This window comes from Bombus bifarius, unplaced genomic scaffold, assembly GCF_011952205.1.
Source record: "Bombus bifarius isolate JDL3187 unplaced genomic scaffold, Bbif_JDL3187 scf7180000010271, whole genome shotgun sequence".
Lineage (NCBI taxonomy): Eukaryota > Metazoa > Arthropoda > Insecta > Hymenoptera > Apidae > Bombus > Bombus bifarius.
Window position 1 is genome coordinate 4,549,825 of NW_022885586.1, and position 16,196 is coordinate 4,566,020.

Sequence of the window (16,196 nt, forward strand, 5' to 3'; positions counted from 1 at the left end):
AATGTTTCGCGGTTAAATCGATCTCTCGTGATTGATTTTTGTGAAAAAAATGTCAATAAAAGGAAATGATATTGTGTTTCATTATTAGGTTGTTCGAAAAGTTCGTAACTTTCTCGATAGCGGATATATTGTGCGTTACGCTTTAACAAATGTGATGACTAAGAAATGTGTCCAGTTACTTCAATTTTACAATTATTATTGCACTTCTGGTTGGTTAATACGATGGAAGTTCATAAACCAGAGAAGAATAAAGAAAACTGGTGGAAGTTATGAAATATATCTGGGTTTCATCGTTTGTACCATATTATTATGGTGAAAGAGGATTATCCAATAATTTTCCGCAGGCTGAATACCAGGATCATCTGCAAGCAGAATCCGTTGACTCAGGGTATTCGTTTCTGGCTATTCCACCTCCATTCTCAACTCCGTTTTCTGTCTCTTTAATTCCTTGCTGTCGTGATCTTATTTCGTTCGACGTTATGCACTTAACAATCACAGCTAAGAATTTCCTCAAAGTTTCTCAAGTATTACTCGATAACTGATGACACTTCAAGTTCGCATCGCAATTTAACAGGATACAAATAAACATGGAAGAGTTGTCAAGTAGCCGAAACATTTTTTAAAACAACAAATTTTCCATTATGATAAAAACAATTTGTATATGTCACAACTCAGAATAATTCAGTGTTGTGTAATATGCTGTCGATGAATTTCATAAATACTCGTCAACGCCAAATATATTGAAATCTTCAGTTCCAGCTGTCAAATAGCGTTGCAGTTGAAAAATCAACAAAAATAAATTCGTCGCGTTTTTTCTGTGTAATGTTCACAGAAATAACTTTTTCAGAAAACATCCCAATAGTTGGTTGTTTCCCCTGGAAACCTAGTTTGATTTGTTGCGACTTTTGGAATACGTACGTGCGCAAATTCACATGGGAACTCGTAAAATTCCCAAACTCAGCGAGTATATGGAACAACTTCGCGGAGAGGAAACGGTTGCCTTCTATCTATCGAGGTTTTCCCCCCGGTTTTCCTCATCAAGCGCAAATCGTGAGTGAAGTTTCAATTTTGCATTCGACCCGTTCGACCTGACTTTTCCTACAGACACGTGTAGATCGGGGATAAAGTGTCGGTCGATGTACTTTCACACTGACGGGAGAGCGGGAGTTAAATTTCAAAGGAAACTCATTTGAAACTTCGATGCCGGCCAAACGGGCCTTGGAAAAACTACTTTTGTACCGAATACCCAGTCCGCATACCTGGGGCTTGGCCTCTACTCTCTGCAAGTGGTAAACTCGTCGGCACTGCTGTTGGACCGTGTATTGAAAAGAGAGATCTCGCCACTACATTGGATATTTCAAAACCAGCTGCTTCCGACACGGCCCGAAGAAAGGATCCGATGAAGAGCCAACAAAGGCAAAAGCCAGAAGCACCTCCGTGGTATGCCGTCCTGATACCAACCGCGAGAAAGATCGATGAACCACCGACTTCCTTTTCATATGGCGCAGCGACACTTGCTTCGAATTACACAACTTTTACCGTTAAATTTTTTCATCGCGTTATTGTTCGCGGCTACTCGAACGAGATGACACTTGGACAAATTCATAGTGAAATTGTGCTATTGATTTTTTGAAGGGCTAGAATACGGATTCAATTATTAACCCTTTCTGTGCGAAGAATTAACGTGTACATATCAGGTTGTCCCAAAAGTTTCTTTCGTTTCATAAGATGATAACAGATGAACAACAATTTTTGTTTTATATTATTTTATTGAATTAGGTATGATTCATTTCGTTATATTTCTATTATTATGTTCGTGCATAATTCTTTCAACTAATATATTATTTCCTTATAAAGCGAAAGAAACTTTTCGAACAACCAAATATATTGCCAGATATGAATATTAAGGTACTTTCTGATATTTGATACGATACCAATACTTTCCATTGCTTTTATCTTTTTGTTATTTCATTAGAACTCTGTTACTTAATTTAATTACACGTACCTTATGAAATAAAATAGCGAATCAAGCAAAATTCGTTAGAAATTTTCAATAAATATATCGAGCAACTGTTCTTTTATTTATGGTCGACAGTGTGTATGTTCTCTATAACAAGGAACATTTATTATATGTGTTCTATTATAAACTATTATGGATAGTATTGAAAAAGTTCGAATGCATAGTCTTTCCCAGATAACAAAAATCTCTTCGACTTGGACTCGTAGTTATGAATATACCTTAGAGAGAATATCTAAAAATTGTTAGAGTTAATGGTGGATGAATTCATAAATATACGTCACTTGGAATGGAAGAAAATTCCATTTTCACAAATTGACACCGGAGCTGGGGAACCGCAACACCCTCAAAAGCCGCGATTCCGATGGTAAAAGCTAAACGAGAATCGATCGACGTCGATAAGCACGGCGTTTCAGTGGAAATTCACGCCGTTACCGGGAAAAAATTCCCAAATTCTCCGCCTCTAGTTCGCTAACTGCCTAGTTCGAGCAAATAGAAGAAGTGTTCGTAGCGCGATGTGGGGAGCGAAGAAATGAAAGGTCCTCAAGCAGGACTATCAAATCTCGTTTCCCTTTAACAAATTTCCTCCTTACCTATTCGTTCAGTAAGAGCATCGGTGGTGGCATCCAGTCTGTCCAAAGAAGGGAAATCCATGGAACGAAGGGAGCGGTCAAAGCACTTTGAAGCTCTGCCTTCCTGATAGCCAACCACCGAGAAAGATCGATCATCATCCACGACTACGATCCGCATTGAAATTCTCATTCCCTTGGGATTTTTCCTCCTCTGCTTACCACCCCTTCCACAACGGGGTTGAATCTTCCTTCTTCTCTTTCTTATGCTTCGTTCGATCGCGTCATATAAAATTCAACCGCTAAAGCATCCTTCTTGGAAACAACGAAAACAGAGAAAGACTGCACGAACATAATGGAGAAAGGGAAAGAAAGGAAAAGAAGAAAAGAAAAAACGATGGTTTGCCGCGAGAAATTCATTTCACTTTCCGGTGGACAGTCTTCCTTTTTTTATTCACCCTTGGAAATCCAGGATCATTTGAAATCAACCCACGGTCGTGTCTAACCTTCCTCTCCCAATAGGTCCTCATCTGTTCGAAAGCTACGATATCCACGACGACGTCTGGATGTAGTATGACCGTCTAGGGGAGAAGAAATCGCGTTGCTGGACACCCTTCGTCCATCGAACGACTTTCATCCCCCTCAGCCCCTCTGTAACACTGTAACACGCCAAACCCATGGCGACGTTGATCGAGTTTTCATCCAGGGTTTCCACCACGGGGACCTCGTAACCACCTACGACCCTTGATTTTTATTCGAGCCACACCGGCTTCGTTTATAACTTCGTTTCTTCGCCGAATCGTCTACTCGATGTCCTAAGTTCACCTGCTTATTCGCGATCAACTACTGCGAGGCGTCGAGAAGATTTTTTACTCCTACTTTTTCATGAATTAATTGGACAATTAAGAGCGAGATCGTATTTTTCGTCACTTGGCGTTTTCATAGTTAGATATGAAGCTCTTAAATGAGAAATACGATAAGTTAGATCTGCCGTGTTTTAGAGAGCAGCGATTTTCAAGTTCAGTATATCGTGACACAGCTTCGCATCAAGATTGTGTATCTCTCGTTTGATTTTAGAATTAAATATCCGTTTTTGTCCAACTTCTGGATATTAATAAAAAAAATCATTAATAACGTTAGTTATGTAGAATAAGATTAATGAGATTGAAACACAACAACTAGGCTAATATTATTTGTTTGTTACACAAAATTTGAGATTTATCGGCTATTTCCAGAGTCATTTTTTCAACTACCTATTTCATATTAAAATTCTTCTTCTCGAATTTAAACAATTTGTTAAGAGTAGTTATAGAGAAAAGAAACACGATTGGCTAGAAAATGATGTGAAAACGTAATAGAGTTCGTAAAATGATCTCGTAGAAAACAAATACCGAAATTATAACCTTTTTCGTTTATCTCAATAAATATTACAAGCGAATCGCATTTTCAAGCCACATGACGATTTTTATTATTATTATTATCCGAAAGTATCCCAGTATACTATCATTTTCTATTCTTATAAAAACCATTGCCGATGATAAAATCTGCGAAGAGGTGAGGACCTTCGCATTGTGCTATGTCTCCCTGAAAATTCGACTCGCACTCGGACACCATGGAAGATCAGAATTACCATAACGACATGCATGTATGTAGGAGAATCGTCGGAATCAGGGCGAGATCCTTTTGTTGGCCGGAATTGCGAATTTTCGTTGACCTTGGCTACGGGGTAGCTTACCCGTTTTCAACGTTGCAGACTCACGGGGGATGCTGGCAGTTTATAAATCATGCAAATCGTCTTCCTTTGCACGGCGAAAGAAGACAGTTCTCTGGGTAAACTACCTGGTAATTCTCGTTATCCTAGAGCGGCTTTAAACCAGCGAAAATTCGTTCTCTCCCCTGTTGTAACGCGATTTTTAATTTACATATTGCTCGTAGCGAGGAATTAATACGCGACGTTAAAAAGAGCATGGTTTTTCCATGATACTCGCCGTTGTGCTGGGCTGTAAAAATACGCACCGCAGGGTCAAATTTCTTCCTCTCAGATATGTATTTTTGTAGAATGTTTTACCACGTTGTTGAGAAAGGGTTTACTATTTGTTGACGTTGAAAATTCCGCGTCTTAATAGTACTTGGCCCCCCGGGAACTTGCACTTCTTCTCACCGCGTATATTTCCAAACTTTTTAGAACATGCATTATCCGAAGGGTATATGAAGAGAGAAATGCACTGCAAACTCGTGCGTGTATTACTACACACGAGTGTTGGATAAAATGTGACATAAAATTTAGAACAGAGATCGAATATTTAAGTTATAGTATCAATAACTAATAAGAAGAAATTCGTAGATGCATGATATCACGAGTTGAAATTGATTGGACGTGCGTTGTGTGTACGAAGTACTTTATTATACAGAAAATTAACATATATACATAAGGATTCTTTACAACCTAAAGTATAAGATCAGATAATAATTCTTAAAGACTTTGCTCAATAACTTTTCAGGTTTATCTCATACTCCATAAATATCCTAATATCATAAAGTGGGTATCATAGGGACATTCCCTATACCATAAAATCATTCTTATCTTCATCCACATTTGTTACGCTATAATTATTGCATGTATTTTTACCATATAAAAGAAAGTTGTTTAAATCCAAAAATATCTGTAAAGCTACCGTAGATAAAAAGAATTAGTATGTTCTGTTAATTCTAATCCATCTGTTACGACCGTTCGCGGAGAGACGCGGTCGCGAGGGAAACGCATCAACGAATTAATCGTTCTCCTATTTCAATTAAGATAACAGAGGTGGTTCAAATGAGTTTAACAGGGTTTATATAAAACTTGTATATTTAACAATATTTCAAATTATGATGAACACGTCACAAATTATTTAATGATAAATACAATTAGTTTGTTAGTAATTCGACCTGACTTTATGATATTTCTTGATATATTCGTTAGACTAAGCGACCTGGATTTTATTCGTCTAAACCTCTCGATACATTCCGTTTGAATCCCCAAATGATACTGATTACCCTTCGATTTTTTCTTTGTCTTCTCTGGGAGACGACCCCCACTACACTCGGGTCACACCACCGTTCGGCCTATGATCTGCCACCTTCTTTGTGTAGATGAAATAACGGACCGCAGGCGAATCGACGTTTCTAGAACTCGCTGCTTGATGGCAACTACGCGCTTGTCGCTATATTGTATATATTTCGCCGGTCCTATAAGACGATCCATCTGCGACACTGTAGTATCACGAGCGACGGTTAGGGACACGGCCTATGGTAAGCCTCGTGGCGTAACACCATGAATCTTATAGAAACACCGTATTATCCGCGTGCTGTAATACCATGTGTCGTTCAGTATTCTTGGTGTTGAAGGATGTCACCCCAAGGAACAAATTAATTCGTGGAAGGTTCTCCAGTCGAACAACCGAATGGCCAGTTTCTGGAACGGGCGAGAAAGCTCGAAGGGTGGAATTACCAACGTGCATACATATATGGAACAGCAGCGGTTGGAATCCCGCTGTGTCCCTTTGGACGATTCTGATCGGGAATTTCTTGCGACCTTCAGAGGGCCAGGGGATAGTACGCGTCGGGATTACATCAGTATGGATTGCGCGTAATACCCTGTAAACCGAGTGAAGCTTTCTTTTGTTTTTGCGTCGGCTTTCATCTCTCTGGAAAAGCGAGAACGATCTCCGATAGGGAAGCATCAAAGCGTTCCGTTTTATCCGGTACACGTGATCAGGAAACAGTTTCGTTCGTCATTTCAGTCAGATTCCATCACATCCAGATGTTATCAAACAGATATCATTCGTACAAAAATACAGGGTCCGTCCAAATAACATAAAAACGGAAATGGTGTGATTCCTTGTGCAAGAGTAAGACAAAGATATGGAATCAAAATTCTTCATTTTCGACTTAGTATTCCAGAAAATCGAATTTGAAAATTGATCACATATACGTGAACATGGCTAATTCACGTACTAGGTATGAAAATAAGTCAATAATGCAGAATAAAATTTTTCACAGAATGCATTGTTTCTGAGAAAACAGTACTAAGCCGAGTCCTAAGTAAACGTGTTCACATTCTATTCTTTCCTTTAAATGAAGCTTTAAAACTTTTATTAATCCGAGAATAAAATTCGGATTTTATTCTACATTTTCAACTTATTTTCACACTTAGAATTATGTCGATTATTTAGTCCTGTCCAGTGTGGAATTAAACATGTTCGAGTATACTTGATAAATTTCCAAGTTCGATTTTCTCAGCAATTGAGCCGAGGATGCAAACATTCTATTTTTATGTTTTTTTTATCTTTTCACAAGGACGAATTTTTTGACATTAATACAATCGACGATGTTTAAATAATAAATATATGTAGCGATATACGTAGTAAATATTAAGATATATTATTGTTATATGGTTCAATAGATAGTTTAGCACTGTAGTCTTTATGACTATAAATCAGAAGTAAATTGTCTGGATATCTACGAAGGATAGTGCACTTGGTGCATGCGTGTACATCGATCGAATAAATTAGCTCGTCGGTAGAGTATGAAATTTTCCGTGGAATTTTTTAATAACACGTATGGAACGATAGAAGAACGGAGACTCGACTTTATTATGTTTCGCGGGTTTCGCGAGCAAGCTTAATTACGCGAATGATAGGCACGCAACAAAAAGTCCGGCGAGGAATTCTTTGCAACCGCAAACAATTCTCCGGCTAATTAGCCTGAATCTGGGCGTAAATTGCCGATGAAATGGCTGTTAAAATCCATCGTTGAGCCGAAACGCAGAAGGGAGAGCAGAGAGTAAGCTAAAAGGAGATGGAGATGAAACGAAAGGAAAAAGAGGAAAAACAGAAAGATAGCACAAAAGGTACCGCCCTTGAGGTCATTACTGTACCGTGGTTTGGATCGTGGCAGCCTAGAAAGTTTCTTGGTCGCTTGCCAGACACTCACGCGAGCGACCACCTTCAAAAAATACCCGTGAAAGAGCCGAGAATACCGATCGTCGCGCGACGAATGAAAGGGGACACGGAGAGCTTGCGAAGAGGGAGCGAAATTTCACGGGCCACTTAGAAACGATACTCGTGACGATTCTTTTCACCAACGTCGTCCTTCTCGTGAGTTATGAAATATAGCTGCCCGATCGGGCGTAGCTTTCATATTTCCTTGGAACCAGGCAACGTGCGAGCGCTTCGCCTCTCGTTGTTTTCGCCGTGGAAACGTCCACGGTGATGTACTTTCCGTCGGAAATACGAGTCCAATCGTTCATAAAGCTCCTGGGGTATTGCTTGTATGGCGCTCGACGATAGGTGAATCTACGCCCATACAGCGACTTCTCCTTTTTCACTGTGTTCCTCCGCGATTCCCTTCGCTGCTCTATTGTCTCCTCTCAGAGGCCGGATGCATGACGTGATCCTCCGTCATACAGAACAGCGTCTGATGAAAATGGTATTTGGAAATCTGATAAAGCGAACTACCATCGTAAATCGACCGTTTCGACAACCGTTCTCTCTATCTCATACTGCAAGAATCATGGTAGTCTGGCATTAACCTCGATGCAATTAAGCGAAGAATCTGAGATTAAGCGTTCTGGGACATTTTCTATGCGTCTCGTGTTCGCATGTGTGTATTCTTTTGGACATCTTGTGGGTTTCTACGTACTTTATACACGGTAAGCCGAATTTTTGTGGAAAGTACGATAGTGGCTGATTCAGCATTCTAAAATAAGGAGTTCGTATAAACATACGTCGATATGACCTTGTTTTGGAGTTACAGCTTGTTTTACGATGCCAGACATTACTTAGATCAACGATTTCCTGGCAAATGGACAGGTCGCGTTGGCCTTATTTCCTGGCTGGCTCCCTCCCTGGATGGACCTGAATCCATGCGATTATTTGTTATGGGGACGTTTAAAATCTCTCGTTTCTACTACTTCAGTTGCCTGTGTTAATACTCCTCGACATCGTGACGATCAAAGTTACCGATAAATTCGTACAAATTCGACGATCCAACGCGATGCATTTACGCTTTTGTTGAAGCTGGACCTGCTCACTTCGAGGAATTTTTCCCAAGGTAGGTAAGCAACTATTACGACACGAAACAAACTATTTGTCGAAAAAAATGTCATATCAAGAACGTCGTATGTGAACATTTCTTCCTACTTTAGTGTGTTGAATCGATTCCTGTCGTATTTCCCGCGCGTTGTGACTCACCCTGTATGTCGATTGATCGACACGTGAAACCGATACAAAGTATCGTGCAGATTCGTTCGAATATCTCCGAACGATTTGAAATTCAAGAGTCGGAATAAATTCCCCGAACCTCGGTCGTCCTTTTGTCAGTTTTATTAGGTTCTCGAAGATACCACAGGGCTTAAGTATAATTCTAGAGCACAATAACGTCTGGTAAAGTGCCATTCCAGACTACCACCACTGCAGATTATGGACATTCCACGTGAACACTAAACATTGTCACTCATCCTACTCAATCTTCGATACTTCGACGTAAAAACACTAGAGCAACCAAACAGTATAAATCTTGGTTGCAAGGCAACCCGTTGTCGTAAAAGGTCTCATCGAATATTTCCATAAATCAATCTATTTTGGGTGATAAAAATTTGTATCCTTCGACTATGAGAAGACTCGTCAGGAATAAAAAACTATTTCGTCGACGAATACAATAGAAGAAAAAATATATATAAAAACGTTGTATAAAACATCTTGAGATGTTATTAGTATTGTGACAAGACACAATTGTTGTTTCTATAAGTTTTTAGATACTTTTACGAGTCAAACCATATATTTTTCATAGTCTTACTCGTATAGTTCTTTTTTATAGCTGCCTTCTTCAAAATGCTTCTCAGTTGTATATTTATCGTTATCGTTATCAAACGAGCTCGATGCTTCTAAACCTCGCTTTCTTTTCTAAAAATCTTATTGTTTATTATAGAACAATTTTCCTAATTTTCCTCGTTAATTCTACATCTACGATCGAAGCAACTAAATCATAAACACAACAGAGAGACAAGATCTTGTAACTTCCACTCTTTTGAACTTGTTTCAGGCTTTAAGGAACATAGTCGTCTCTCATAACATACACAATGTGTTCGTAAAAAATTTCTACAAACGTTCGCACATTTTCGTCAGCTAGCGACTATCGTAGACTCGCGGATAACAAGAAAACGAACAGTTCGAGGACAGTGCGAGAACAGGAGGCTGCGAACGTCGTATTTAGGTTGGGATCGACTGCTCGTTCAAATAATCTCTCGGAGGCACGTCAACGGGAACGGTGTCATCAATTTGACCCTGTTTTCTCTTCGGTTCGATATTGCGATCCGCGACCTCGCGGCGTCGAGTATTCGCTGATCGTGGTATCTGACAGTAGCAATAACGGAACACAGTCGATTAGACTCCCTTACACTCGATTTTATCTTATATTCCTCCTTCTTTTCCTTCTGCTCTCCTCGTATTTTCTGACAACTGTCTCAGACCGGCAAACTACGGTTTTACTTCGCATTCGCATGTGAATATCGATAACCAGTCGACAAGTTGGCGTTACGTTCTTTCCACATATATAACATTAATCGCGTGGTAGGAAATGCAAACAAGCTGCATAGACTGGTAGCGACAAACAAGGTGAAAAATGTTACGGGCAGGAAATAGTCAGAGAGACAAAGCGTTTTTGAGCGATTAAATTGCGGTCACGAAAGCAGCAGCCATCTTGCATAATAATTTACCAAGCAATGTTATTAGTAAATTGACAAGTGAAAAAGTTACTTAAATATCAGTGATGTGATATTTTATAACGTTACAGATTCACTGACTCGTAAATTGTAAAATTTGCTGAAAGAGCTTCGTTTACTTTATTACCAAACTTAGTACTGCCACGCAAGAGGATTTATTAGTATTATAACTTGTAAAATTTCACTGATAATATTAGTTCAATTGTGCAAGAGGGCTGCTTACAGTTGCACGTTTTCCGAACCAGAGCTTTCGATCTCTCGGCGAAATCCTCGTGGGAAACGTTGCAGCCAGTTCGATTTTTTCATGCCGTAGAAATTCGCAAAGAACAGGGTCGTCCTTCGATATCTCCTTGCTACCTCCATGCACCTTGTCATTTGCAACAGAGATACCAGTTCACGAGTTAGATATATCCGGATTTTAGAATATTCTATATCATAGAAAATATTCTGTATGATTTCCATAGAAATTTCCAATAAACTTCGATTGTCGATAATTTAGAGAATTTAATGTCAAGAACGCGGATGGAAAGTGGATTAAGAGCACTGTGATTCGTAATATAGAGAACTTCCAGATATCCCGGAAGTTCGAGGTAGTTTCTAGGTTACGATTCTCCGGGAACGACGATCGACAGAGTTTCCACGGTGTTTATTAACCGCGAGACAAGGCGAATCGTAGACTCGAATGCGACGCCTGGGGCGTTCGACGAATACTCAACTGTCCAGAATTATATCCACGAAGATTAGAAGCGAACCTTACCCGCATAGACGCCTGAAATTCGTGGATCGAGAATCGCTAGATCCGAGTGTTCAATATCATAACGCCTAACGTCGAGTCGCTCTGTAACTCTACCAGCTGAATTCCAGTCGTATTGTCATGGTGATCGCAGTGATAATGGATGGCGGATTTGCAGGAATATCGATGGATTGGTCGATGGATTTCTTGGAAACATTGGAATACCAAGCCTAGATGATGGAAAACGAGCATTTGCCATTACTGAGCAGCGTTAGTTAAATGAAGGTGGAATGGTGAGTATTCTCTTCTCGATTATTTACTGAGAGTTGCAAGTATCATTATAGTCACGGCTACTATTAAATCACTATTTTACGTGTTGGTTGTTCTTAATTATGTATATTAGCCATTACATTTATCGGAAAACTTAATTTAACGTATTTGAACAAATTGTATTTTATTTGGTATTTTCCTGATATTTTTAGGCGAAATGCATTTTTAACGTCGCACACAATATGTTGTCATATATCAAAGGAGAAAGACTTTCTCTTGTACAATTAAATTAATTACTGTTAGTTACAAACCATACATTATCAGTATTTTACTTTCATAATACCTAGAAATCTGAGTAACGCAGCGAGCGAGACTTTGCAAAGATTTTGCAAGTAAATTTTATTAATTGTATAAATTATTTGATTATTCTATATGATGTTGAATTTTATGCAGGAATTTGCACCTGTAGAATGATAAAATTGAAGTTTATGATGTATAACTCGTGTCTTGTCAATTTATTAATGTTCTGTTTTATTAATGTTTATCAATTGATGAATTATCGTGCAAGCCGGCCTTTGTTAAAAATGATATTCAACTTTACATTTATCATCCGATATCTCATATTTAACAGTTTATGACGGCCATAACTTTTGTTACGTAATGAAATAACTTTCATCATTTTTTCATAATTTCATGACCCTGCATCTTTTATTAATTATTCTCCACATATTCTCTATAATTTTATATCTTCCGCGTACATTTAGAATAAAAATGCACGATAAAAACAAAGTAGAATTTTGTTTTATTTAACATGGAAATTACGTGAAAAAAAATAAAGCTATACATGTATCCAATAAAATAATTACACAGCCGTAGTTCAAAAGATAAAAAATAACCCACTCCTCGTTCACAGACCACCGTTCGATAGTTTTAACATAGAAATCTCACGCACTTTGTCACTTATTTCTGATAACAATAACATAATATTTTCGTCATTATTTTACGCGTAACCGGATATCGTCAATTATATATACTGCACGAATGATAGCTAGCGTATAATAACGTACAAAAGTACGTATATCAAACAAAAAAAAAAGAGGAAACTCCGACGAGTTAAAAAATAGCCCGGCGGATGAACATCATCACAGTGGCCCGATTTCACGAGCATTGTTATGGTGATAGAGTTCGAGAATCAAAAAAAAAAAAAAAGGTAGGAGTGGAAGGGAAGAAGGAAAAGGGGCGAAAAAGAGTGGGATGAAACGCGAGCGAATAGCAATACGCCTGCACGAGCGAATTTGTTACCAGGCGAGTTTTGATACCATTTAATTCGTTGTTTCGACTGTGACGAATTCATCATGAACGGAGGGAGGCGGGAAAACCTTCGATTTCCATTTAACCCATTCAATCTCGTTTTCACGTGTTTCTTTAACGATCGAAATAGGAAACGCCCCCGCCGGATTGTTCAATATTTAACTGCAAGTTTTTGTAGAGTTTCGTTTTTATCCAGGCCAGCCAAATGCTGGAAATGCCGATTGGAGATAACAATCGACGAAAAGCACGCGCGATTTTCCACGTCGCATTGCGAACATAATAAATCTTAAATTCCTTAGCTATTCGAAATGTTTGCATTCGCGCGACATAGTCGAGGGGTCACGGGGTGGGGATCCAAGCAGGCACGCGATAGATTTGTAATCAAAAACATTCGTCTTTAGTCCTTCGACGAGTGAATGGCAACGCAACGTCGCTGTCAATCTGGTCGTATTATTTTTGTAAGCGCGTGTGTAGAATATTGTGCGTAGTGATGCATTGTAAAGCCTAATCTCAATCTTTTATCTCCGGTAATGTGTATGGAAGAATAATTCTTAAACTCTGTAAGAAAATTCTGTTCTAAAAATTTCTCTGTGTTCCTGTGAGCTTACTCGAAAGAGGAAACTTATGGAGTGGGGATAGAAGCTCGCAAGCCTTCATCGACGTTATATGTCTTTGATCCTTCGACAGGTGAATGTCAACACAACATCAAGTGCATTTTACGAACTATACTGTGGATGAATAACATCGCGAGTTTGGAATTTAACATCGTGAGACAGTAAAGTAAAAAGATACTAAATTATGAATTCTGTAAAAAGATTTCTGTGCTGGTGTGACTAACTTTGTCCATAGGAGAAATTTCTGGAACGAATAAAGCAGAAGCAGGTAAGCGTTCATCGGCATCAGATGCCTTTTAATTCTTCAATGAGTCGAATTTAAACACGGAAACATTTTCATTGTTCGTCGAGTAAATTTCGCTTAATATAATTGTCTATATAACATCGCAAGTAATCCTGAAATATATTTTCTATCTCGGGAATCTACGGTGAAGGTACAGAATCTTAAATTCCGTAGAAAAATTTCGTGCTAGAAATTTCTGTATTCGTACGACTTTGTCCATAGGAGAAACTTATGGAGTGGGGTTAAGAGATACAGCGTTCGTCGACGCCATGTGTCTTTGACTCTTTGACGAGTCAATGTCAACACGACGACGAGTGGACTTCTCGTGCTATGCTTCGGCGTGGAATCTCGTGTAGAGTGTAGAGGCACATGACGACAACTTTTGATGGAATTCGTGAACTGGATACGAAGCGGACTGCTTCAAAGAACCTGAATCGGGTAAGTACTACTCTCTCATTTACATTCTTGCGTTTTACCCGAGTGCAAATTTACAAGTTGGATGTTTTCGTGGTTATTCCATGGCGTTAGTTGTTGCAAGGCAATTCGTGATCCAAACCTAACCTTTCCAAAAACGAACTTATTGAAGATAACAATAATTATTTCTTAGTTCTGTTTGTAAATATATTAAAGCAAAGACGAAAAATATACAATGCTAACTGTAAGTATTAGTTAGGACACCTACCGTGTGCGAACAAAATGTTTGCATGATATTTGAAATAATTTAAACTCGTAATTTCTTGTTATTTTATTATAAATCTCTTCTTTCATTCACATCCTATCAAATGTCTATTAATATAAAATACTACACAAAGTATAATTTGCCAGAGTATTTCAATAAATGTAAAAATCATACAGGAACAACATGATAGATTATGGTTATATTACGTTACGTTAACTGTACACTGAATCGCATCAATCTTATAACATTTCGGTTCGAATATCGCATTATCATCATCAACAAAGCTGGAAGGAACAAAAAGAAAAAACAGAAATGCATGAAAATCTTGCAGCAACGTCGATCAGATTACGCTCTCGACCAACATCTCGAAGTTTGTGTTGTTCACAAACACACTCTCTATTTGCTCTTCTCTCGTTCGCTTTAATCCGAAAGTCAAGTAGTGTTTTCATCGATTAAACTTCGTTTTCCAAAAAACTACAACGTAATGGAAACCGAACGGGGGAAGGTGGGAGGGGAGGCAAGAGAAAAGAGAGAAAGATGATTACGAGGAACGGAATGAAAAATATTAAAAGTACTTTACGTAGGTACTTGAAAATAAAAATCGTTGTAATGTTCGTCCCGTTTGAAACAGTATCTGCGCGTATTTTTTACGCGATGCGTGCGTACATAGGGGAAAAGGGACAGGGACAGGAGAAAAAAGAACGAAGGATAAAAATACAGCAAATAGAATTATATCTGGAATAGCGGGCGTTACGCGCGTCGGATTTCGCGCTGTAAATGCCATCGTATAAAAGTGAGACGAATAATGAAAATGGTTTTGCACGGCATGCCGCGTGTTCGGTGTTTCGAATTTGCCACCGGCCGTGCATCGGGATTATGAAAAATCCGTGCTCGACGTTAGAGAAATTTAATGAAAATTTTTTATCCACCTATTTTTTCAAACTCCTTTCTCCCGCTTTCCTTTTTCCTTTTTTTTTTTCTTGTTTTCTTTTAATCATCTGCCTGATCAAGAATGGCGCGTTCAAACAACGGCGGGCCAAACTGTTCGAAATTAAATTGGTCGAAACGATGCTTGTCTAGTAGTTAAATTACATTCTGGCCATTCAACTTTCGAGTTATCCTAGGAATCGGAGTACGTTTACGGAAAACGTATTGTTAAGCACAATGAATAAAAAAATTAATTAGACGAGGCAGCGTAGTACGTTCGAATAGCAAATATATTACTAAAAGAGGAAATTGGGATGTTATTTCGTGGATGAAACGAGAGCACGACCGATGTAGATTACGTTTTGCTCCATAAATACCGGAAGTATGGAAAGTGTAACGAGATAACTGTCGGTATACTTGATTTGTGGCTAGATGGAATATGTGGGATTTGATGTTATTGCCTGTGTTTGCGCGGAAGGGTCTCGCGAATATCCGCGGAACCACTTTGGCCAATGATGTGAAACAGTGATGGTGCGACTCTGAAAAACTGGATCAATTTCCTTCTATTGCACGATATTAATCGACTAACTAAGAGGGAAAGTGGTAAGAGTGACAACATTTTTGATCGCAAAAGTTATAAATAAAATGAAATTTTAATTGAAGAGTCTGTGTTTTTAAACATTAGAAGATATCTACTGTAGATACTCATAGAGACTTGTAAATTCATAAAACAAAATTGTCTAGAGAAATAAAATTATATCCTAAATAGGATTCTAGGAAATTATGTATCCTTTTCTCAACTTGTCTCTTGGAGGGTGAGAGATGCACTTCTATCTCTTTTCTCGTTATTTTATAGCGTATTTTAATTTTCATTTTTATTGCGTTATTAACATATTAACGGCCACTGTGGAGTTTTTTTCGTGACCAAAGAATAACTACGTAAACGTAAAGAATAATTCTAAAGGAAAGAAACTCCAAGTATTTATTTCAATTAATCTTGAAATACTATATCTACGCGATATACTGCACGC

At 38.5% G+C, this 16,196-nt stretch overlaps 2 protein-coding genes and 1 long non-coding RNA gene across 8 annotated transcripts in view; 2 read left to right on the forward strand and 1 right to left on the reverse strand.

The window, feature by feature from the left end:
* LOC117216343 overlaps positions 1-16,196 on the reverse strand; it is a 109,694-nt gene that overhangs the window by 34,540 nt on the left and 58,958 nt on the right. For 2 of the 3 annotated variants that reach the window (XM_033462991.1, XM_033462992.1), the window contains exon 3: positions 10,572-10,715. The exons of the other annotated variant lie outside the window; for it this stretch is intronic. In XM_033462991.1, coding sequence (XP_033318882.1) covers positions 10,572-10,715 — 144 coding nt within the window. The remainder of the gene's footprint in view (positions 1-10,571; positions 10,716-16,196) is intronic. 3 annotated transcript variants of the gene reach the window in all.
* The window catches only part of LOC117216346, an 81,964-nt gene that overhangs the window by 26,026 nt on the left and 39,742 nt on the right, over positions 1-16,196 (forward strand). For 2 of the 4 annotated variants that reach the window (XR_004489358.1, XR_004489359.1), the window contains exons 1-3: positions 9,744-11,374; positions 13,350-13,544; positions 13,782-13,997. This is a non-coding gene — a long non-coding RNA (uncharacterized LOC117216346). Of the gene's footprint in view, positions 1-9,743; positions 11,375-13,349; positions 13,545-13,781; positions 13,998-16,196 lie in introns of those variants that run through there. The other 2 variants (XR_004489360.1, XR_004489361.1) reach the window with 2 other exon arrangements.
* LOC117216344 lies at positions 5,377-6,588 on the forward strand. The gene is made up of 2 exons (XM_033462994.1): positions 5,377-5,877; positions 5,957-6,588. Exons 1-2 carry the CDS (start codon positions 5,694-5,696, stop codon positions 6,226-6,228), a joined length of 456 nt encoding a protein of 151 aa, XP_033318885.1. The 5' UTR covers positions 5,377-5,693; the 3' UTR covers positions 6,229-6,588.